General features: G+C 51.8%; 1 protein-coding gene across 1 annotated transcript in view; it reads right to left on the bottom strand.

The window, feature by feature from the left end:
• Nucleotides 1-23,690, bottom strand: part of ANXA11 (annexin A11) — a 44,504-nt gene continuing 20,814 nt past the window's right edge. Inside the window, exons 2-15 of the mRNA XM_055425343.2 lie at nucleotides 16,824-16,886; nucleotides 15,201-15,313; nucleotides 13,921-14,307; nucleotides 12,597-12,684; nucleotides 12,259-12,353; nucleotides 11,536-11,649; nucleotides 9,194-9,284; nucleotides 8,739-8,818; nucleotides 8,552-8,608; nucleotides 6,443-6,536; nucleotides 3,984-4,079; nucleotides 2,920-2,978; nucleotides 2,598-2,720; nucleotides 1-798 (exon numbers count right to left, since the gene is read on the bottom strand). Of these exons, the coding sequence (XP_055281318.1) occupies nucleotides 739-798; nucleotides 2,598-2,720; nucleotides 2,920-2,978; nucleotides 3,984-4,079; nucleotides 6,443-6,536; nucleotides 8,552-8,608; nucleotides 8,739-8,818; nucleotides 9,194-9,284; nucleotides 11,536-11,649; nucleotides 12,259-12,353; nucleotides 12,597-12,684; nucleotides 13,921-14,307; nucleotides 15,201-15,313; nucleotides 16,824-16,878 (1,512 nt within the window). The 5' untranslated portion in view covers nucleotides 16,879-16,886 and the 3' untranslated portion in view covers nucleotides 1-738. The remainder of the gene's footprint in view (nucleotides 799-2,597; nucleotides 2,721-2,919; nucleotides 2,979-3,983; nucleotides 4,080-6,442; nucleotides 6,537-8,551; nucleotides 8,609-8,738; nucleotides 8,819-9,193; nucleotides 9,285-11,535; nucleotides 11,650-12,258; nucleotides 12,354-12,596; nucleotides 12,685-13,920; nucleotides 14,308-15,200; nucleotides 15,314-16,823; nucleotides 16,887-23,690) is intronic.

The raw sequence follows: 23,690 nt of genomic DNA, 5'->3' as shown, positions 1-23,690 counted from the left end.
AACACTTCCAAAACATTCCAGAGCTGGCTGACTTTAATTTGGAAACAGCATTTGGCCATCGACATTCAGGTTTAAGGCACATTCTCAATTACAAGAAGCCCTGTCACTGGCAGGGAGCTGGCTTTATTCTTGTGGTTTGGGTGGAAGAAAGAACAGATGATTTTCTGGCCTTCTCTTTTCTAAAAAGGAGTGAGTTTGGCAATAACAAAGCTCATGACACATTTTCACCACATGCAGAGAGTGTACCCTTAAAGGTTTTCCCTTTTACTCCTCAGTGAAGACATGGCACTCCAACCCCGCACCTCTTTCACCCAAACTTTGTATACAGCAAAGACGTGTATGCAACTGTCTGCAACTATATATTAAAAAAAAAAAAAAAACCTCTAAACATACAAAATTACATGACTAGAAGGAAGCCAAGAGTTTCAGCCATAAGCAAAGGGGAATGATTACATGAGTCAGGAAACAAAACATCTACTTTAGCTGCAAGAGGCTGTGAGGGGTGGAGATGAGGAGGAGGTGTCCTGAGAGAGTTAAGAGACTGACTGGGTTCTCCGGCACAAGGCACGGACCAAGAGGGTGGGGGGAGGAGGCGGGGCCAAGGGTCTACAGTTAGTCTGAACTGTGACACCTGGGGGCTATTTTATAGATTTGTTAGAAACAGACAAACATTCTTTTGGCCTTTTCCTGGCATCGCTGTTGCCAGCGGGTGGACAGAAGTGACCCACCAGCCACTGCTCAGTCGTTGCCACCACAGATCTTCAGCAGAATCTTCCGGTAATCCCCTGAAGTGTCTCCCTGGTCACAGAAAGAAGTAAGACATCAAGTTAAGAAAGGCTCGACCAGTTCTGGCGTTTTGGCTCTTAATTTTCTTCTGCCCAAAGTGCCCTTACAGAGAGGTGGCCCCATGTGCGAAACTTCCCATTTTGCTGAGCAGGTGAGCAGCTCACATGCTGGCCTCACAGGTGCACGTGAACAGTGCAGCTCAGCCTCCCTAGTCTCCTCCACTGAAAAAACTGAAAGCTGTACTCACCCCAATGATCAAAGTCAGAATTTGAAAAACAAACACAAAAAATTTTTAAACAGCCAGAAACACCCTGCTGCTGCTGCTGCTGCTGCTAAGTCACTTTAGTCGTGTCCAACTCTGTGTGACCCCATAGACAGAAGCCCAACAGGCTCCCCCTTCCCTGGGATTCTCCAGGCAAGAACACTGGAGTGGGTTGCCATTTCCTTCTCCAATGTGTGAAAGTGAAAAGTGAAAGTGAAGTCGCTCAGTCGTGTCCGACCCTTAGCGACCCACCCCATGGACTGCAGCCTACCAGGCTCCTCCATCCATGGGATTTTCTAGGCAAGAGTACTGGAGTGGCTTGCCATTGCCTTCTCCGAGAAACACCCTACCCAGGTCTAACTAACGGTGGCCTTTGCCCAGTGCATTTCTGTTGCACTAAACAAGGATTAGATTATACCATAAGGCACTACTGTGTCCTGTACCGAAATGTCATCTACTGTGATATGACCATCCAGTGGAGGAGACAGTTACTATATCGGCTCCCAGTTCACACTGAGCTCTCCTCCAACTGTCCACTGCACTGAGAAGTAAGGCCACAGTGAGCTAATTTCTAATCATTTTCTTCCTTGAGGGCAAGGCCTATGGCTTATTCCAGATGCCCACAGCCTACTGGCACACACAAGATTGCTATCAGCAGCACTCTTTCTATAGCCAAGAAAAGAGAGAGAAGCTGCTCTCAAGAAGATGCCCAACACCAAACATCAGTGAGTGAAATCAGGACCTGGGTGTGGCAATTTCAATTTTAAGATTCACGTGAGTTCAGAATTTAAGTATCAGAAGCCCCCTCCTTCCCACTCCTCCTGCAATAGGAATCAATTTTGTCAGACTGTCCCTGGCACACAGTGATAAAAGAGGCACTAGTATCTATTAGACACGTACATGTCATACAATATGCTTTACATGGACCGCTTCCTTCAAGATCCAACACTTCTGGGGGTGGGATCACCTTAAGGATGATGGAACTAGGGTTCAGGGAGCAAGCTGTGTGAGATCACACAGTGAGCAAATATTAATAGAAAAGCCAGAATTGGACCCCAAGTGGTGTGACCCCCGAGCCCTCGCTCTGAACTGCCTTCCTGTGCTGCCTCCACCATAAAGCTGAAAGAGGTGACTCATCAGGGAGCCAGAGCCATGCACCCTCTGGGGGGCTTGGGACCTGAGTTCTCACTGATGGCTGCCAGATCCACAGGGTGGCTGGACTCTGAAGGCCGGGCACCAGGTGGACATGTGTGTGGGGTGGTAATGCATGTCTCTCATGCTGATTGTGGACCCTCCTCTGCCAATCGTTTCCTGAACAGCAGTTGTGCTGGATGCTGGGATGGAGGGCGGGGCGAGAGCAAGGTCAAGACCCTCCCTGCCGTCAGGAGCTGACAAGCTGCTGCCGTGCATGCAGGCGAACAAGTGAAACCTGAAGAGGGCAAGTAGAGAGCCACAGACAAGATGCCTGTAGGAGCGCTGAGGAGGAAGAGCAAAGGGGACAGTGCGAGCGGCCAGGGAGACAGCCCAGACGGCCCCCAGAGGCCCGTACCGTGATATCATGGTACAGCGACTTGCCATACAGCCTCTTATACTCCGCTCTGATGTCCAGGAGGTCGATCTCGCTGCGAGACACCATGATGCGGATCAGGGTCCGGTCTTTGGTTCCTGCTCCCTAAAGAGAGTGGCCCAAGGACATGAGCTATGGACCTCCTCACCACCCAGTCCCCACCTTTCCTGGGCCCTGGGCCCCTTACCGCCCCCTCTGGAGAAAGGGTGGCTCTCCTCAAGCTTCCTCCCCTTAGCAAGGTCCCAACCATAGGATGGGCTGAGACACCTCGCTCACCCAGACCCTGCACCTGGGGATTACCTACCCTCATGGCCTTGTTGAGCCTTTCAGCAAAGAAGGCTGGGGTATTCTTAAGACATTTCACTGGAAGAGAGAAACAAAGCATAAGATGATCTGCAGAAAACACAGTCTAGCGGGGCATAGAGCACACAGCCTCCTCTTAGAAAGCCGGCTGTCCATCAGACACTCCACTGCATCCATCTTCCTCCCCCCTCATCTCCTTCAGGCTCAATTATCCCACGATCCTGGCTCCAGCCCTCTGGAATAGAAACATGCAGAGCCTGGACACCAACGCAACCCCTTTCCTGGTAACCAGTGTGATGGAGGAAGCTATGCAGAGAAGGAATGTGGATGGTATAAGGAACCATATGGCTGCTCAGGCAGGAGGGGACCCATTGCGGATGGCGTGACCCTCGGGGGGAAGGATGTCTGAGCAGAATGAATATCTAACTAGGGTTTTCAGGCCACAATACCTACCATGGGGGACACAGGGGAACCTGTCCCATTCAGAAAGCTCCAAGAAAAGCAAAATAGAATATGGACAACCCGTGATGGTCCCAAGTGGGTATAAAGAGGGGCCAAACCCTCAGGTGGAGGGCTGGGGGAGGACTGGCCTGGAGCATGCCAGGCCCTGCTCTGGAGGACAGGACCCGGGCACTGTGGGAAGTGCACAGCATCCCAGGAGCTATGCCAGCTTTCCTCAGCCAGGGCCTGTTTTGCTGTTGCAAGTAAAAAAAATCTTTCCACGTGTTTCCATCACAAACATCTGACAACTGCCTGCAGGGATGTATTTTTAGAGAAGACTTGGCAGGATGTGAGTCATCTTCCTCCCGGAGAGCGGCTGGTCATGCTCCCACTGGTGCTCACACTGCAGCTCCCTCCCCAGGGCTGGGCTTGAAATATAAACAAGACCGCTGCAAGCACAACTACACAGCTATCCAGGAAGCAGCCTGATTTCCCACTGCGTAGGCAGCCGGATTTAACAATCTTGGACCCTCTCACTATGCTTGTCCTCAACCAGAGGGTGGGTGAGCACCCAGAAAACTTACAACACACCGCAGGCCCCAGCAGGCGGGCTGAGACACCTACCCACAGCCAGCATGCCCTGCTCCAGGTCCCCGGACATCTCCCGGCAGATGCTCTTCTCAATGTCACGTCCTGTCATTCGCTGATACTCGTTAAAAACTAGTGGGAAAACAGAGGGACACGTTATGAACTGAATTCTGTCCCTGACGCTCACCCCAAATTCCTATGTTGAAGTGTCCTAACTCCTAGGACTTCAGAATTTAACTGTACTTGGAGATACAGTCTTTAAAGAGGTAATTAAGTTAAAATGAGGCCCTCAGCATGGGCCTGAATCCAATCTGACTGGTGTCTTTATAAGAAAAGGCGATTTGGACACACAAGCAAACACCAGGGCTGCAAACACAGAGCTAAGAGCTTGCACAGATTCAACAAGCAGGGGCCATGTGCGAGCCAAGCAGGGAGGCCTCAGGAGAAATCATCACTCCCGGCACCTTGATCTTGGACTTCTGGCCTCCAGAACTGGGAGAAAATAGATTTCTGCTGTTTAAGTCACCTGGCCCATAGTATTTTATTATGGCAGCCCAAGCTGACTCGGACAGGACACGTGGTGAGACCTCTGCCTCCTGAGCCCCCCTCTCCCACTCTGCTCCTGGCACCCTAGGTGGTCCCAGTGACCACACTGGCCCAGCTCTCCAGTCTGCCAGTTCTTCACCCCAAGGCAAGTGCACTCCCTGCCCCCGGGCCTGCTCACTCAGTCCCCTTGCCAGCACTGCTGCTTGCCCACTGTGCCTCAATCCCTGTCCAGGAGCCCTGATACCAATATGCTCTTCTCAGATCCACCACTTCCAGTCCCAGCCCTTCTCCATCATTCTGTGTGTCGGTCTTTCTCAATCTGACTGTAAGCTAACACCCCTCTGGCACCCCAGCTTACCCTGGGTTGGGCTGAGCACCCATGGGAAGTGGGCTGTGGGTTCCAAGAGAGGCAGGTGGAGCCACGGAGACCTGGGTCCTAACTTGAGCCCTGCCCCCAGGATACAACCCCCTCTTCTCTGGCCAAGGTCTCAGTTTCTGTGCTCTCCAAACGCTGTCATTTGCATACCAGAATCATGGTTTCTACCACCTCTGTATCCAACTCGGATCAGCTCCTCTTTTCTCCTGACTAGTTTCATTCATGCAATCGGGATTCTGATGGGCTACAAACATATTTCATATTTAGTAAAATAAATAATGACCAAGATGAACATATGTGCGCTCACGCTCCATTACAGTACAGGGCAGAGGTTCAAATGTGTGCTGTGGAGGCAGTCAGCCTGAGGGCAAATGCCAGCTCTGCCACATTACCAGTTGGGTACCTGACTTCCCCAGCTGCCCTTTGCCCCATTCCTCATCTGTAAAGTGGGAGAATGGCGCCTATGGGCATTTATTAAAAGCTCAGTACATGATGCACACAGTGGGTGCTGGAGATACCACCCCGCTGCTAGGTGTGGTCATCATTCTCCATCCTCACCTGCCCTCTTACATGCTGACACCGCTGGCCTCTAGGACATCCCTTTCTCTGGGTGTCCCTCCTAAGTCTCCTGCCATGGCCAGAGCCCTGTCCTCAGACCACTGCACTCCCTTCCGAGGGGACCACTTGCAGTCCCAGAGCCTCAAACTCCTTCAACCCACTCAGCTCCCAAACTTCCACCTCTAGCCAGACCTCTCCTGACCTCTGGGCTCACAAACCTAGTGGCCTCCACGGCATCTGTGGCTCCTGACTCCCTTCCCTCCTTAAAGCCTTCCACTGGCCCCGCCCTCTCCCACTGGCTCAGCGGGAACAAATCACAGGGTCCTTTCTCTCTCTCACACTCCACATCCAGTTCATCTGCAAACAGAGCCAGAATCTGACCCCTTCTCACCACCTGCTTCTACCAGCGGTCCACCCCACCATCACTTCTCCCCTGGTTTCCTTCTTCCCCATAGACCCTGTCACTCTTCTTAGCACAACTGCCAGTACACTTGCAAAACCTAAGTCAAATCACACCCCTCCCTCATACCGAGCCCTCCACTGGCTCCGTTTTATTCAAGATAAACACCTAAGTCCATGCAACTGTCAGCAGGGCTTCCTACTGTATAGTACAGGGGACTATATCCAATCTCCTGGGATAAACCATGGAAAAGAAAATTTTAAAAAGAAGTATATAAATGTGTAAAACTGAATCAATTTGCTATACAACAGAGATTGGCACAACATTGTAAATCAACTATACTTCAATAAAAAAAAAATTAAAAACCGCTCAAAAAACTGAAATTCCGCATTCTAGCAGGTAAAGATACCAGCCACCAGGAGGCCCCCCTTTCTCTTACCTCCTCCCTGCTTTCCTCAGAACCAGATGCCAGCACACGCAGGAAACACGCTGACACTATCTTGCAAATCGCCACTAGGGGGCTCTTTCAAGGAAGGGAAAGGCCCATGCAGTGAGGAACTGCCAAGTGTTTCTGCAATCCGTTTCCTGGTTACCAGGAAGCCAGGACCGCCTTACCTGCCACCAGGTGGGCCCGGCTCCGGGAGCACAGAATTGCATTGAACTTGGACTCATCTGTTCCCAGGCGGTTCTCTCCGGCTGCATAGAGCTCCTGGACAGAAGGTGGACAGATAGGCATGCAGGCCTCACCCCCAACTCCAGGCCCAGGTCACCTAGGACAGCTGGGCAGTCTCTGGGCCCTGAAGCCCAAAGGGGAGGGAAAGCAGGGCAGGGCCCCAGCTGAGTTTCGTTCACTGTGCTGAGACAGATGCCATCCACACATCCTCTGAGCCAGGAGAGCCTTGGCCGCTGGGGGTCTAGGACAGGCAAAGAACCAGGGGGTAGCAGCACAAAGGAACACACAGGCTTGAGTTCTAGCTCTGCCACCCACTTGCCAAGGGACTCTAGGCAGGTCACAGGCCCTCTCAGTGCTCTCAGCTCTGAAGTGGGAAGAGTGCATCAGATTCAGGGTCACCATCCTGAAAGCCTGAAGGCGCCCCTGGGTAACTGCACTGCAGGAATCGGGGCAGCTGTGAGGTCAGAGAGTGGTGGGGACCGTGGGGACCACACAGAGGTGCCCCTCAGCTGAGAGCAGGACAGAGGGACAGGCTCACAGCCCCCAGAGCCACTGTTCATGCAGCGGTTTAGTCACTAAATCATGTTCAAATCTTACAACCCATGGGCTGGAGCCTACCAGGCTCCTCTGTCCTGAGAATTTTTCAGGCAAAAATACTAGAAGGGATTGCCATTTCCTTCTCCAGGGGATCTTCCCGACCCAGGGGTCAAACCTGGGTCTCCTGCCCTGCAGGCAGATTCTCTACCAACTGAGCTACCAGGGGAGCCAGAAATCCAGATGTCCATATGAAATTTCTCATCTTTAAAGGCAGCTTCCCTATCTATAAGCGGAAACACACAAGACAATAACTATTACAACTGACAGATCGCAGTTATGGATGTGGGACTTTATGTGATAGGTGCCTGCCTGTCATTTCATTGCATACACCATTTTAAGTTTGTAAATAGGAAGAATTTGCAGTTTCCTCTTAAGCTGCTGAAGGTCTAAGCTCAGTATATATGCCAATGGTAACCTTTGAACCAGATGGCTCCAAAGTGCCTTCCGAGCCTCTGGTAGCAGCAGCTCGTGGACTTAAAGGCACCAATATTTGAGGGCAGAAGGTGCCCATCAGGGGCTCAGAGACCCCACAAGTCAAGGTGAGGCCAAGCAGGTTCAGAACTAAGAAGGCAGAGTAGTCGGCAAGAAACCCTTCAACCAAGGCAACTTCTGCCCGAGCTAAGAAACGGCCTGGACAGGAGACAGCAATGGGAAAATCCCCACAGGGGCAATGCCGGAGCCTGGGGCTTTGAGGATGTCCTGCCCTGAGTTCAGTTATGGAAATGGGGGTCCCAAGCCAGGGAGATGTTAACGAGGGGTCTGGGACCAGGGCAGAGGCAGGTGCTGTCTGGGCACAGGGAGTGAGTGAGGTGTCTGGGCCTCTGTCCAGGCTCTGCCTCCAGGTTTCTCGGGACACAGCTCTATCTTCCTGAGCCTCAGTGTCCTCACCTGGACACCTCAGTGCCCTTCAGCCCACCAGGAAGCCGGGGCCCTCTCCAACCAGAACTGCTACAGTGGTCTGACATCATCGGTGGGAAACCCAAACTCCTCTGGAGAGGCGCTTGGATGCCTGGACAAAGAGAGGAAATGGCCAGAGACAGTTCCCCCTTTGGTCTGCAATTCACACCAGGCTGGGGACAAGGGCAGAATTCTAAGGATACACAACTAACATGGCAGCTGGTTTCTAGGTTCATATCTAAAGCTTAACTGGATAATGGTTTAGGCGATCAAACACAAGAAAAGTACCAAGTCACATGAAATCCCACATCCATCACTGATCTACCAACTGTTACAATTAATATTATCCCACATGGTCTTTCCTACAGGGCAGGAGACTGAAGCCTATGGAGGTGGGGTGACCTGCTCAAGGTCACACAGTTGATAAGCAGCAGAGCCTGTGAAACTCAAAGAGTCTGGAATCCACTCCTAATCTTTGCTGTTTCCACCCCTCATGACACAGGGAAGTGGGAGACGCCCCCTGCTCAGGAAGTCAGGTGAGCGGCCATCATACTCACCTGCACATCTCTCTGGACAAGGGTCATGTCCACGTTTGTGCTTTCATCCCGGTTTCCCTGAAAGGAAGCAGGCTGTGAGGTAAGGCCACTCCTTGGAGTCACATCCCTCACTCCCTGCTCTTCTTCCCCGTGGCTCAGACGTCCACCTCTCCCTACCGTGGGCCCAAGCTCTGCCCTGGGAAAGTACCTGAGAGAGAGAGATAAGGAGCCGCTGGAAGTGCCCTGACGTGTCGCTCCGAATGGCCTCCTCCAGGGTCTTTTTGAATTCTGAAAGTGAGATGCAGGTAAGAGTCATCCTGTAGCTCCATGAACTAAGATACTCACTGCACACAGTCAACAGTGAGCACTGGCACGAGGAGACAGGTGCCAGGAACACGGCCCCCAGGAACATACAACTGGAGACGAGGAAGGGCTATGACTCCCAGGCTGACCTGGCCCTAGTCATGCCCAGGAGGTTTTCCCTCAGCCCTCCCTTAACCTCAGTCACCTGCTTCTGTGTAAACAGCAAGCAGGGCTGGGCCTGGGATGGAAGCCCAGTGTGTTTGGGATGGCAGGAGATGCGGAGATGAGGTCAGGAAGGAAGACTTCAGGCCCTGGGAGAGGGTGTGGCCAAGGCGGCTGAGGTCTTGGGGCCAGCCTAACCTGTCTTGTAGAGTCTGTTCAGTTCCCGGATGTGCTCGTTGCTGCGGGAGGCGAGGATCTCGATCAGGCAGGCTTCATCAGTGCCCGCCCCCTGCGGAGCCAGAGCGCAGGACAAAGCAGGAACTTGTGACAGCCTCCTTGCTGGCACGCAGGAAAGAGCAGGTGCCATGATCCCCCAAGACACAGACCCCAGTGCAAGAGGCCACAGACACAGACCCACCCATCATGCTGCTGCTGCTACCCTGGCCTGAAGCAGCCAAACTTCCCCACACAGTTCCAGGAAAGTACCAGGAAAGATAGCAACATGGTGACAAGTAGAGATCCATTTGAAGGATTACCTCCATTCCATCTTCCAGGACACCATGAAATCAGAGAAGTGTGGTGACTTGTCCAAGGCCACACAGTAGGGCTGAGAGGCAGACCTGCTGCTGCTGCTGCTAAGTCGCTTCAGTCGTGTCCGACTGTGCGACCCCACAGACAGCAGCCCACCAGGCTCCCCCGTCCCTGGGATTCTCCAGGCAAGAACACTGGAGTGGGTTGCCATTTCCTTCTCCAGAGAGGCAGAGCTAGATCTGTTTTATTTCAAGTTTAGTCCATGAATAAGGTGACAAACAACTGAGAAAACGGGTTGAAAGCGAGAGCATGGACATGTGGGAAAACCCGACTCCCAGAGTGGAGAGTGGAGCATCTGGAGACACCTAAGAAAAGGCAACGACACACAGGATGGCAGAGACAGCCGAGGAGGGGACTGTGAGAAGGCAGGGGACAGGGTCAGTAGGCTGGCTTCTGTATCGGGTTGCATCTTGCTCTGAGGGTCATCACTAGCTCTGTGGCCTTCAGCATGTTACTTCACCTCCCTGTGCCTCTGATTCACTGACCATAAAATGGGAGTGAACCTGGGGGCAGACATGGCAGGGTGTCCCGGAAGCAAGAGAATCAGGGAGCACTTTCTTGACACAAGAGACACCATTTCTGGCCTAAACCATTTTGTGATCTAAGCCTGGCCACAGTACTTGTCCTTAAGGAAACAACAGAGCAATAGCCAAGATAACAAAACATATGTAAAGACCCTGAGTTCTGCGTGAATGGTAAAGACAAGCCTGAAGCACTTTCTTGAGCTATTCTGCAGAATTTATACCCCACTGCGCACTCAACCACCAAAACAAATGGAACCTAAGGGATGATGATGTTGACCTTTTCAGGTGTGGACCATTCAAGCCCCTTCATGAATATGCACGTGTTAGCTTAAAAATTCCCCAATTTTGCAGTTCCAGGAGACAATGCTTTGGGAAAGATCCCTGATGTTCTTACTGCAAGTAATAAATCCTTCTCCTGCTTCTTGGGCTTCCCTGGTGGCTCAGAGAGTAAGGACTCTGCCTGCAATGTAGGAGACTCGAGTTCGATCCCTGGGTTGGGAAGATGCCCTGGAGAAGGGAATGGCAATCCACTCCAGTATTCTTGCCTGGAGAATCCCATGGACAGACAAGCCTGGCAGGCTACAGTCCACGGAGTCACTTTCTCCTGCTCCTTGGCTTAGTTGTGTCTTTTGACACCCACGGAGAGATGAACTTAGTTTCACTGGATGTCCCTTCAGGGCAGGAAGTCACTGTGCCCACTAGGCCCTGAGGAATGTTAGATTCCTTCTGGGGCATCTGCTCAGTTTACAAGGACTCCCCCATCTGTGGGAGTGGTCCCACCCCATCCACAGGACACCTGCTGAGGGTCTTAGCAGTCACAGGACTAGGGGGAGGCTGAACCCAAACAAAGTCCATCAAAACCTGCCTCCTACTCGGAATTTGGACCAAGGGACAGCTGGCCTCCTCTGTGGCTAGATCTCTGACAGGTACTCGGGAAGGGGCCCACAGGGATGCTGTGCCAAAGAAGGAGAGGCACAGAAGCAGATGGAAGAAAGAAGCAGACACTCAAGCAGCAGGCATGAGAAATTCTGCCCAGTCCCATCCCTCTCCAAGTCAGGCTGCTATCTCTATCCCCCTGATTCTCCACCCCGGCTCTGCTTAAGCTCAAGAGTGTTCTGTTATCTGCTAACAGAGTCCTGATGAATGAGGATGATATCAGCCACTCCTCCCACCCCTACTATCACTGCGTCACTAATTTCCTCTGAACCCCAGCTCCCACCATTTAAGGCAGAAAGATTTAGATGCTCCCTGATGACGAGTGATGCCTCATTTACCTCTTGGAGGAGCCACCATAAGTCCCCTTTCCTACAGCACTTGGACACCAGGGGCAATGCTGACAACAGTAGCTAATGATCAAGCTAAGACACACCATGGTCTAGGTCTTTATGCCCATCATGTCCACACACACACACAGAACATACACACCTTGATAGCTTCCTTTATCTCATAAGCATCAAAGAGGACAGGCGTCTTCATCAGGGCCAAGATTGTCTTCTCAAAGTTTCCTGACAGTTCAGATTTCAGATCTTTGATCAAATCCTAATTGAACATTCAGACAAACAAATAAAACCTATTTTGAGAATCCACAGGAGGTGACCAATAGGGAACAATGTCCCAGATCCAGCAGCATTTACAGAAAAGACAAACCTCAGGCCCCAGCCTTACCTGCAGAATTATAACGTGCATTTGAACCAGATTCCCAGAGAACTCACAGCCCATTAAAGTAGGAGAGACGCTAGGCCAGAGCACTAGCCTGCATGTACTAGCCTATCCACTAACCACCTACAGTGGTTATCTTTCTAGTAATAAGATCCAAAAGCCCCCAGATTCAAACTTCCATGTGTTCTAAAGCCTCTTCCTTCAAAGAGAAATACCTTGCCACTGGTCTTGGTGAGTCACAGCAGAGCCAGGATAGAACCCAGATCCCTGGGCCCCTCTCAGTAAACCAGTACCCTGTGGACTCTGGGATTTCTGCTTCAGAGCATCCTTTGCCTCTAGAAGATGCCATCAGTTGAGAGCCACCAAGAAACGCCCTAACATACCTTACAGATCATCCAGGAGATCCAGGTCCCGAGGAAAAGCAGGAGTAGGCTGCTCCTATCAGGAGGATATGCCCTGATTCAGGAAGGAACCCCCACCAACACTCACCTTCCCATATGCTGTCTTGAAGGACAGGAGGATCTGCTGCCGTTGCTTGTTGGAGCGACTACCCAGGCAGTCAATGATGGCCTGCTCATCAGTCCCTGGTGGAAGGAGGTGGGAGTGGGCATGGCTGGGGTCACAGGGATGCTCTGTGGCTAGACTTTCTTGGCCTGGGTCCTCCAATTCTCCTGAGCATCCGCAATACATCCCCATATCCACCTTCTCTCTCTAACACGGGGGCCAGGCTGCCTCCACCCAGCGACCCCAGCCCACAGAGCTACCATGTAACTGCCAAGGGAGTCGGGGGTAGGCAGTTGGAACTCATGCCACCCAGGGTCTCTTACCAAAGCCCTTCATGGCCTTCCGCAGGACCTCAGCGTCTCGCAGGGGGTCAAAGCCAGAAGCATCTGTGATGGTGCCTCGGTTTCCAAACTATTCAGACAGACAGACAGTAAGATGCTGTATTTCCTAGATGTGAGACTGCCCGCCCCAGACTCTGGAAATGACCTTTCTTCTAAAAGCTGGGGTACCTGAAAGAGCCTGCAATTGACAACACAGGGGACTCAACACTGAGTTGGCCTAATGTGACCATTACCTGTCCTCGTGTCCTGGCACTGAAGCATCTGCCTGGCTCCCATGGCTAGGATACTACCTAGAGCTGAGTCCAGATGCTGAAAATCTACCCTATGCCCGGGTCTTCCAGGCCTGGGCTCCTGATGAAGGGGAGGCCTCAGGAACAGGGTCCCAGCCTCTCTTCAGCACTGCACATCGAGGTTCCCCTAACAGGCCTGCTTAGTCCACTCTGCGCACATCAGAAACAGGTGTTCCTCCGGGATGCCTTCATGTGTCCAGCCTTCACGATGGTACTTGCAGACCAGCTACCTCTTGGATTCGCTTTGGTTTCCTGGCACCGTGTTCTGGACTCTACGACCTGCTTGCCTACTGGATTTCTTCTCAAATGACGGCTACACTCCAAGCACACTGGATTTTTCCTGCCTAAACTCTCCCTTGATGGATGATCTAGACAAACTGGCTTTAACAGAGGAGATAAGCTGAGAGAAAGATGAGGGGAAGGCAGAGAGGGAGGATGCAGAGCAGGGCAGGGGTAGAGGGATGTGTGGGTGTTGGGGAAGGAGGGGAATGGACCCTCCGACTAAAAATAGTAGTCAACCACATTCCACTAGCCCTGTGCTTGGCTGCTTTGGCTGTGTAACCATGACAATGAATTTTAGGCTCTGCATGAACTGCTCTCCAAAATGAGCCAAGAGCAGTCCTGAAAGAACCGCCAACAATTTTCCACACTCAAAGAGGCTGGTTTTGAGTCTGGGAGGGCATATGCAGGGATTAAAGACTAATCGCCACCGGGCAAAGGCCTTTTGAGACAGTTCTCACAAAGCCCAGGCAGTAAATAACACAAGAAGAATGAAGAGTACCTGGAGGCATTCAGACCCACCTCACACAGGGACCATCTAACCAAGTTGGGACAAACAGGGTGGCTCAGGAGTGCAAACAGGGGTGGGGAGTCTGTGAGAAAGTGACACTCTGAAAACTACAAGTCAGAGCTACAGGACTGAGCCCTCCCCCGTCCCTGCTAGGGGACACTAGGCCACGTGTCTCAGGCCCTGAGAGCCAGGCCCAGACAGACAGTAGCACAGGGTTGGCACTTACCTGGGCTGGGGACACAGCAGGGGTGACAGTCCCAGAACCTGAGTACCCTGGATAGCTTGGCACTGGCTGCTGCCCCGGAGGCGGCACTGGTGACTGTCCAGGGTAGGTCATGGGCGGCTGTCCAGGGTAGGCTCCTGGGGGCTGCTGCCCAGGGGGCAACATAGGCTGGCCTGGCACAGGGGCCCCTGGGTATGGTGGATATGCAGGCATCCCAGAAGGTGGGTTTCCTCCAGGGGGCGGGTACATTCCATACGAAGGAACAGGCTGCTGGGCAGGAGGGGGCTGCCCGAAACTCCCCGGGGGAACTGGAGGGTAACCACCCCCAGGGGCTCCCGGGTACAGGTTTGGCACGTTGGCTCCTCCAAATGTCCCGGACATGTTGGCTGCCTGAAAGTCCACAAAGCAGAGCCTCAGACTAACAGCCCTGGAAAGGCCAAACTCCATCCATCTATCTGCCCTTCCCCACCCTGAGCCCTGCAGCGGGCGCCCCGGAGCCACTCAGCTCAAGCTGACTCCGAGCACCACCGGCTTCTCAGTAGGCCTACCAAGCCCACCCACCTTGTCCCACATGCCCTCCTCCTGCACCACTGACCCCTTAACCTGCCTGTGTACCAAAGCACCCACACTCGCTTTAACACCACACCACTGTTTCCTTATGTACTGTCTGTCTCCTCCCAGTGGATGGTAGGTACTCCTAGGCTGGGGTTTTCTATCCCCAGCACCTACAATGGGCCTGGTACAAATTAGACTATATAGTGATTGCACTGTTTACACTAAGCATACGTTTAAAATACACCATTTATAAGCAAATCAAAAGCAGCATGCCTGCCTGTGTTACCAGGCACCTGCCCTCAGGCCCAACCAGGACAGTCATACACATGTACAAACACGGACAACACACACCTGCACGTGGTCACGTGTGCATCACACACACACCCTCACCCTCCTCCCGTCCCTATGCTGAGCGCATGCAGAAGGTGCTCAATGCGTATTCCTCACCCCTACCCAATCCCCCAGCGCTGAAAGGAACCTGGAAGACCACAGAGCCCAACACATTCCCCCACCCCTCACTTCACCGTCAAGAAAAAAGAGATGCACAGAGGAACAGTGAACTGGCGAGAGCCTTGATGGAAACCCTTCTGTCCTAAGATATAGTTCAACACCTTCGGTGTCCACAGGTAAACAAACACCCCTCTGACACCATGGAAGCCAGCAGCCTTTCTCCCTCTGGCCCCACGAGAGTGGCCCCTGGGGCAGCCCAGTGGGAGAGCTGGACTCACCACTCCTGAGAGGTAGTCCTGGTTGAACTGTCCTGCGTAGTTGGCCACATTATCCAGCCCGATGGGAGGCATGGTGGGTGGCGGGTAGCCAGCACCTCCCCAGGCACCACCACCTGAAAGCAACACCGAGTCCATCAGTCCCCCGATCACCCACCAAGAGGACAAGGCAGACATCAGGCTCCCAGGTGGCCAGAGAGGAGACCAAGCAGAGCCTTGGGCAGTCCTATAGGCCACAATGAAAACACTCAGGCAACAAGGTCTAGCCTGATCCTGCTGCCAGAGAAGAGAAGAAGGAACCTTCCCCCACCTTTCAGGGAGGAAGGCACCGCTCAGCAAACACTCCCAAGACTCTCTGTGGGGTATTAAGATAGGAGGGCCAAGGGCAGACCTGCTCTCCTGGGCTCACCACCATGGACCAGGAATACAGACAGGTCACTCAGGGAGGCTGTGCCGAGCCCAGCAGAGTGGGGAGCTCAAGGAGCACTGAGAGTCCAGAGTGACGAAAAGCAGAGTGGGTGGGGGGTGTGCTGCTGATTTGGCTGCATGCTGTCACCACGTCTGTAAGAGCACGGAGAAGCAGGATGACAGGACAGATGGAGACAGGGCTTGGCTGTGGAGAAGGGACACCTGTCCTGGTCAGGAGGACAGTCGGGGAGCAGCAGTAAGAAGTCCCAGCTCTGAAACCAGCAAGACTGGGGTATGTTCGCTGAGCGAGCACTCAGCCATCCTGGCTGTTTCCTCGTGTGAAGTGGGGATAATTGGTGATAGCCTCAACTGCTATGAGGAGGATTAAGAGAGTTACTGCCAGGCAGAGCTTAGCTGGGAGCCCGATGAGTGTTCATACATGACAGCCCTCACTGTAGCCTTCCCAAGTAGCACAGCAGCTAGCATCATGGCTGGCCTGTCAGAACCAGCCCTGTCCATGGCAGTGAAAAGGCCCTGGGGGCCTCCAGCGTGGCTTTCCAGCTCCGGGACACTCAGGACAGAGCCTCCCCGGAATCACTTGCCAGTTCCCTCTCTTCCTGCTCAGGTACTGACAGAGGTAAAGTGGCGGGACACAGATACCTGACAGGCTGGCGCAGCCTCCCTGCTATTGGCTCACAGTAGCAGCTGCAGCAGTAACATCTGACCTTCAGCGACCACCTCTACTTTCTGCGCGTGCAGGGGCCCTGCTGCTGGGAAACCGCGCACCGCACACACAGGGCAGGAGAAGTGACAGGGGGCAACTGTCTCCGAGCAGTGCTCCAGAGGACACTGTGCCAGAGCCTTTACCAGCTATTGCGGTCCTGTCTGGGCCAGCCCAGTGACGGAGACGCTTGAATTCATTCGCAAAGGAGAAAACTGAGTCTCAGAGAATGGATCATGTTTGTCTGTTCCTATCAGCTAATAAGGCAAGAGACCGGGGCCTGGCCTCATCCCAGCTTTTCAGAAGTGGCTTCAAACCCTGGCCTCGCCTGGCCCCAGGATCCAAGCTCTTCTCTAGCCCCTTCCCATCTGGCTGCACTGTGTGGGTATGAAGGGAGCAAGGAAATGACTGGAAAGCACCATCACTCCTCCCCTCTCCATGCCTAGACCCTCTGAAGAGAGGGCAGTCCCTCCCCCACAGGCCCTAGACCTTCTTACCTGGTACAGCTGGTGGATAGCCACCTGCGGGCGGGGGGTAGCCTGGGTAGCTCATGGCTAGATCTGAAAGGAAAGAGAAAACTGTGCTCAGGCTCAGCCAGGGGCTCCCATTAGCTTTATTGGAGAACAGCGACACCCACAAGCCAGCCACAGCAGGAGGAACTGCATCAGGCCTGACCCGGGGTGCGGGAACCCAGCTCACCCTTTACCCACCAGGCCCCCACCAGAAACAGCAATCGGGGCATTACAGGACTCGCCACCCACGAGCTGGTGAGTTACCCTGAAAACCCCTTTCACCCAAGCTCCACTCCCACCTGTGCTGACAAGGAATGCTGCATGTGTGAGGCTGTTCGCCCATCTCATTCTCAGGGGTCCAGGTCTATTTGCCTGGATCTTCTTTATTACCATCCATCCAGCATTGGGGAAAGCCTGCGCTCCCATCTTCCTGTGCCCAACCTACAGACCCTGAGCGATCCAGAGCGGGCTCCAAACTGGATCTGCCCTAAACAACACTTTTTGTTCTCCAGCCTCTGGTTCACCCGGCAAGGGAATCCCTGGGTATGGGATGACCATTCCCAGAAATACAGACAGCCCTTAGGAGGGCTATCTGATCAAGTGAGGCAGCACCATCCTGTCCCTACAGATGGAGCTCAGAAAGGGCAAGAGACTTGCAGGTCAGCAGTAAGGGAAGGAGACAGGCCCGGAGCCTAGGATTCTTGATGATGGTGGGAAACCTGTCCCCACAAACTCCTCTCTGTACAGATCCTTCTCCGTGTCTCATGGTGGTGGAGCTGCCCAGAGGGACACGATCTGTTGTGACATCACAGTCTCAGACCATCAGGAAACCTGCTTACTCTTGCCAATCAGTAGCTATTACAATTTAAGAGGTACCCAAGGACCAGTGAAAGTGAGGAAACCTGTAGGCTTCCTTAACAATCACACCTGCTGAGCCCAGGTGAGCAGCTCCTCCTTGAATGCCAGGCCCCAAGCTAGTTCTCAAACTGCAGTGTGAGTCAGAACCCACCTGGAGGGCTTGTTAAACACACTGCTGGGCTCCACTGGCAGGGTCTGAGTCAGCAGAGCCAGAATTCATATTTCTAACTAGTTCCCAGGTGATGTTACTGGTCCAGGAACTCTGAGAAACACCTCTCGAGACACCATTATCAACCTACAAGATTCTGGGCCACCCTTCACAGCTGCGCTGGAGGAGAACTGTGCACGCTGTTTTTAAGGAAGATGAAGGGCTTCCTTAAGGTGCCACTGGTCCCCATGAGTCTGGTTCTCAGCCCTCTGGGCACGGTAATTTATTTGGGTCAGTGGGTCAATGGGTGACTGCAATGGGAGGCCAGATGGTGGCCTAGTGATCTTGCAGAGAGCTAGAATTGGCGACCTGTGGTGTGGGCCAAAGACCTTTTCCTAAGCACGCTGCGATGTGGTGACTAAGGTCCCCAGTGGTGCTGCTTTCAGTCTGACCCCTTTGCCAGAACCCTGAGGCCTCGCTGGTGAGGCAACACCCTGGGGATCTGAATGATGGATGGGCCAGGAACCTCCTCATGGAATAAAGAGGAACCGCCCATCGCAAAAACAGAGGAGCTGCAGTCCTGTTCCTGACACCGTTCTCCCTGGAGGCCACCTCCCAGAGGAAGGAGCCTGGAGGCCTCGTCCAGAGTGGGATGGGAAAACATCGGAGGAGCAGGACACTACCCTGTTCCCTGCTTCAAGTAAAATGTCAGCCAGACCTAAGCTTCAGACTTCAGGAGTAGCCCTTATCCCCAAAGACAAAATTAACTTTCTGTGTAAGACAGAAATAAGGAAAATAACATAAAGAAAAGAGAATGGACAAATTTAGGAAAAACGTTTTAAGAAAAAGACCAATAACCTTTAGAGAAACTCAAATGATGCAAACTATGACAGAAAAGGAACACTAGATGTTCACCCTCACTAACATGGTGAGGCTCACCGAGTAAAAATTTTACAGAGATGTTGAAATTAAAAATGACACAGTCTTTGACTCAGAAACTCTACTTCTGGAAATCTATTTCCCAGATGAACTTAACTGTGACATTTACTTCAAGAAGAAGAAGGAATCCCTAAATACCCACCTGCAAGAGGCTGTTTAAATAAATCACAACAGAGCTATACAAGGGATACTCTGTATATTATACTCATATATCTATATATTATATTAGACACTTCAGAATTAGCCAGCTCTATGAGTGGCAATTTGAAATGATCATCATTATTAATCAAGGTGTAGTGCTGTGTGTATGCTAACTTTAAAAAAAGAAAATGTACAAATTTAGCACTGAACACACAAACACACACATCCCTGGAATGTTAAACAAGAAACTGGGTAACACTGATTGCCTCTGGAGGGGAAAGTTGGAATAGAAATGAAATTCACTGTTTATATTTGCATTTCTTGCCACATGCATGTGTACCTATTAAAAAAACAACTTTAAAAAAGACCCAATTCAGGTGGGGATTTCTGAGCTCACTTGAGGTTGTGGCTGTAATCTTCCAAGATTCTAATAACTCACACAGGGTCCATTCAGCACAAGGCAGCCCAGCTCTGAGCCTAGGGTTAGGATTATTACATAAATACACCACGGAACTTGGCCCTGGAGGGACTGCTAGGGTTCCCGCCTGGGGCCGGGCCGCAGGCCAGCCTGATGGTGCTCATTCCTGGAGCTCCCTGACGATGAGCTCTGCCCTGGAGTGTCCCACGGGCCAGGCCTAATCCCACACCCAAGGAACAGTTCTCCCTCCCGTGCCCCCTGGCTTCCCCTCTCCCCAGAAGCCCACCTCCAGTCTTCCCCTCTTCTGAAAGAACAGTCTCATTTCCTTCCCACCATTTCCTGCCTGAAGCAGTTTCACGTCTGTGACCCACTCCCTTCTCATTCACAGAGCTCCCTTGGGAAGCAAAGGCTCCAGGTATGGTGTGAAGAGTCCACAGTAGTAGCTCCCCCAGCCTCCCTGGACTGGTAATACTTGCATGTTCTGGACAATGGAGACAGGATGCTGACTCCTGTTAAATTTCCCCCTCCATTCTACAAGATCTCCTGCAATCCGGGCCAGTATCAAGCATGTTAGCACTCTCTCTCAGCTTTCTTTTATATTCATTGGTTGGGAAAACGTGGCATTCACGTTCTTCCCAGTGACTGACACTGAAAGTGCGCTCCCACACCGTCGCTACCAACCTTTCCCCACCCAGGACCACTCAATCAGTTATTGGATTACCTAACCACCACAGCCCGATCGACACCCATTTCCTCATCTAGTTCACGACAGTAGGAAGAGGGCCTCGTCAAATGAGGATTCTAACACATCTCTCCCCATCCCCCACCCGTCTAGAGCGCTCCAGCTTATCTGTCTAGGAATCTCCAGGAAAAAAGCAAAGGCAGCCAGAAAGCCTGGGTCGACCTTCGGGGGCCCAATCCTCACTCCAAGGAGTGCCCTGACTCGCCCTACGACATGTCCTAGGAGAGCCCGGGATCAGCAGGCAACTCTTAAGACTCCCAACATCTACAGTTTCCCCCTCACCTTTTTAAAATAATTTTACTTATTTATCTTTGGTTGTGTTGGGTCTCTGTTGCTGCCCAGGCTTTTCTCCAGTTGTGGCAAGCGGAAGCTACTCTCCAGCTGCAGTGTGTGGGCTTCTTGTTGCACTGGCTTCTCTTGTTGTGGAGCATGGGCTCCAGGGCGCACGGGCTTCAATAGCTGCACACGTGGGCTTAGCAGTTGGCAGCTTCCAGGCTCCAGAGCACAGCTGTGGCGCAAGGGCTTTGTTGCTCCACAGCATGTGGGATCCTCCCGGATTAGGGATTCAACCCATGTCTCTTGACTGGCAGGTGGATTCATTACTACTGAGCCACCAGGGAAGCCCCCCTCTTTTTGTGAAAATTAGGAAATTTGCTTATGGCCCAGTCTTTACATACTCTGGCCTCCACTTTTTCTCAAGAGGCCACCAGCAGGGTCCACTGCCCTTGGTAAAGTTAGTCTAGCACCCGGGGTACCATATGTGGCTCAGAGGGGAGTTTGGGCAGGGCACAATGGCGGGGGGAGAACCCTTACCTTCCCCTCCACTCTGTCCAACCCTCACTCTGCACAACAGAAGGTAATACTGTGATTACAATCCTGCAGATCTGCTTTCTCTTTGGCATCTACAAATATCACACCTTCCATGCTGACCAATGCCTTCCTCCTACTTCTGCCCTTTAACAAAGAAAAAAGGTGGCCGGGTGGGATGCTTCACATAGTGGACAGGCCGGGATTCTGACAGGCCAGGCACATCCCTGTTCTGTGCCGGCTTTCATCAGGGCATTCTGTCTTGGGACTCATTGGAGAGGGCCTCCAGGTGCCGCAGGCAGCTGGCCTCTTCCAAGACTAATCCAGTTCCTAGAAACCAGCCTCTGGGGAACTTTCAGCCTCAAGTACTGCCTCTCAAGATGCAGCACAAATTCCACCCTTCCCTTTCTTCCTCACTGGGACCATCTGCCTGAAGCTGTGCACCCAATTTCATCCAGCTGTGGCCCTCTCCGGCTAAACTAGGGCTTCTCATGCTTCAGGCTGCAAAACAATCACCTGCTGGGCTTCTTTTAACACAGATTGTCGGGTCCTGGCCCCAGGCTCTGCAGGGTGGGTTTGGGAACTGGCCCCAAAATGCTGATGCTGCTTGACTGTGGACCAGTTTTTGCAGCACTGCTTCCTCATGCATAAGAATCACCTGGACAGCTTGCTAAAAATGCCCAGGCCTTGGTCCCAATCATTCTGGGCACTTCAATATGGGACAGTCCTGGGAATGTGAAATATAAACAAGCACCCTATCCCCATCTCCAGGGATTCTGATGTAATTGATTCTGCACTCCACAATCTAGGAAACGCTTTTTCCTTTAAGGTACTTGGACACTTTCTAGCTTATTCTATCTAGTCTTTATTCCCAGCAGAAGTAAACTCTGAGGATAAACACCAAGATCTGAGCATCCCAGGGTCCCTTGAGACCAAGCCTCAGCTTACTTGCTGAATATTGAAAGCAGACAGCAGGTACATAGGGGGCTTCTCAGGGCCTATAAAGTGGCTTGTTCCCTAAAACTGTGTACATGTATACAAGAATACCATTACATTTCAAGGATTCCACAAGAGCAGGCACCCAGAGTCCTCAAACACAGCAATCTAGAAACACTGCATTGGGAGAAGAGGCAAAATAACCCAGAACAAGAGGTACCTCACTACCCTGACCTAGTCACCGCCCCCCACAATGGAGAGTCTTGTCGTTCCCCCACCTCAAGAGTGGGAGATGGAGATATATGTTAGGTTGGCTATGCTCTCTGCACATATTCTCGTATCCTGCCTGACTTCCAGTGATGTGGAAGAAAAAGGATGGTGGCAGGGCCATGCATGCCTGGCACAAGGATCATGCAGTGTCCTCCCCAGAGAGCCAGGGTTGCAGCAGGCTAACGCTGAGAGGAAACAGAAACCTGGAGCTCTTTCTGGGCCAGAAGTCACATGCCGTGAGACCTCCCACTCAATGCCCAGCAGCAAACCAAGAGGGCCTGGACTAGAGTGCACGCTTTCATGAGATGACCCCTTCCCAGTCTGGGGGCTGGAGTATTTATTTGTGTGTTAGTTCATTAAGTCTTCAATCTGTTTTTATGCGAAAATTTAAATGTAGAGCTTACACCATACAGTTCAGATGATCCCTGCTGGTTTCTTTTTAAAAATAAAAGGAAGAGAAGACAAACTACAGAATGGGAGGAAACCTTTAAAAAGACACATTTGATAAAGGACTGTTATCCAAAATATAAAAAGAATTCTTAAAAACTCAACAGTAGGTATATCTGAAACTAACACAACATTGTAAATCAACTATACTACAAATTGTCTAAAAAAAAGTAGGAAAACTCAATTAAAAAATGGGCAAAATATCTGAACAGATACTGTCCCCAAAAATACACATGGCAAAAAAAAAAGTACGAAAAGATGCTCAACATCATACATCCTTCAGTTCAGTTCAGTTCAGTTCAGTCGCTCAGTCGTGTCCGACTCTTAGCGACCCCATGAATCACAGCACGCCAGGCCTCCCTGTCCATCACCAACTCCTGGAGTTCACTCAAACTCATGTCCACCGAATCGGTGATGCCATCCAGCCACCTCATTCTCTGTCGTCCCTGCCTCCTCCCACCCCCAATCGCTCCCAGATCAGAGTCTTTTCCAGTGAGTCAACTCGTCGCATGAGGTGGCCAAAGTATTGGAGTTTCAGCTTTAGCATAAGTCCTTCCAATGAACACCCAGGATTGATCTCCTTTAGAATGGACTGGTTGGATCTCCTTGCAGTCCAAGGGACTCTCAAGAGTCTTCTCCAGCACCACAGTTCAAAAGCATCAATTCTTCGGTGATCAGCTTTCTTCACAGTCCAACTCTCACATCCATACATGACCACGGGAAAAGCCATAGCCTTGACTAGACGGACCTTTGTTGGCAAAGTAATGTCTCTGCTTTTTAATATGCTATCTAGGCTGGTCATAACTTTCCTTCCAAGGAGTAAGCGTCTTTTAATTTCATGGCTGCAATCAGCATCCGCAGTGATTTTGGAGCCCAAAAAAATAAAGTCTGACACTGTTTCCACTGTTTCCCCATCTATTTCCCAAGAAGTGTTGGGACCAGATGCCATGATCTTCGTTTTCTGAAAGGAACTGCAAATTAAAATAATAATGAAATACTACCACACACCTATTAGAATGGCCTAAATGCTGATGAGGGTGTGAAGCAACAGAAACTCATTCACTGCTGCTGGAAATGCAAAATAGTACAGCCCCTTTGGAAGGCAGTTTGGCAGTTTCTTACAAGCTAAACAAACACTCAGCTTAC

This window comes from Moschus berezovskii, chromosome 12, assembly GCF_049115385.1.
Source record: "Moschus berezovskii isolate FMDL1 chromosome 12, NW_MosBer_1.0, whole genome shotgun sequence".
NCBI classification, from domain to species: Eukaryota; Metazoa; Chordata; class Mammalia; order Artiodactyla; family Moschidae; genus Moschus; species Moschus berezovskii.
Note: the sequence above shows the minus strand (reverse complement) of the source record. Positions and strands in the feature narration are given on the sequence as shown.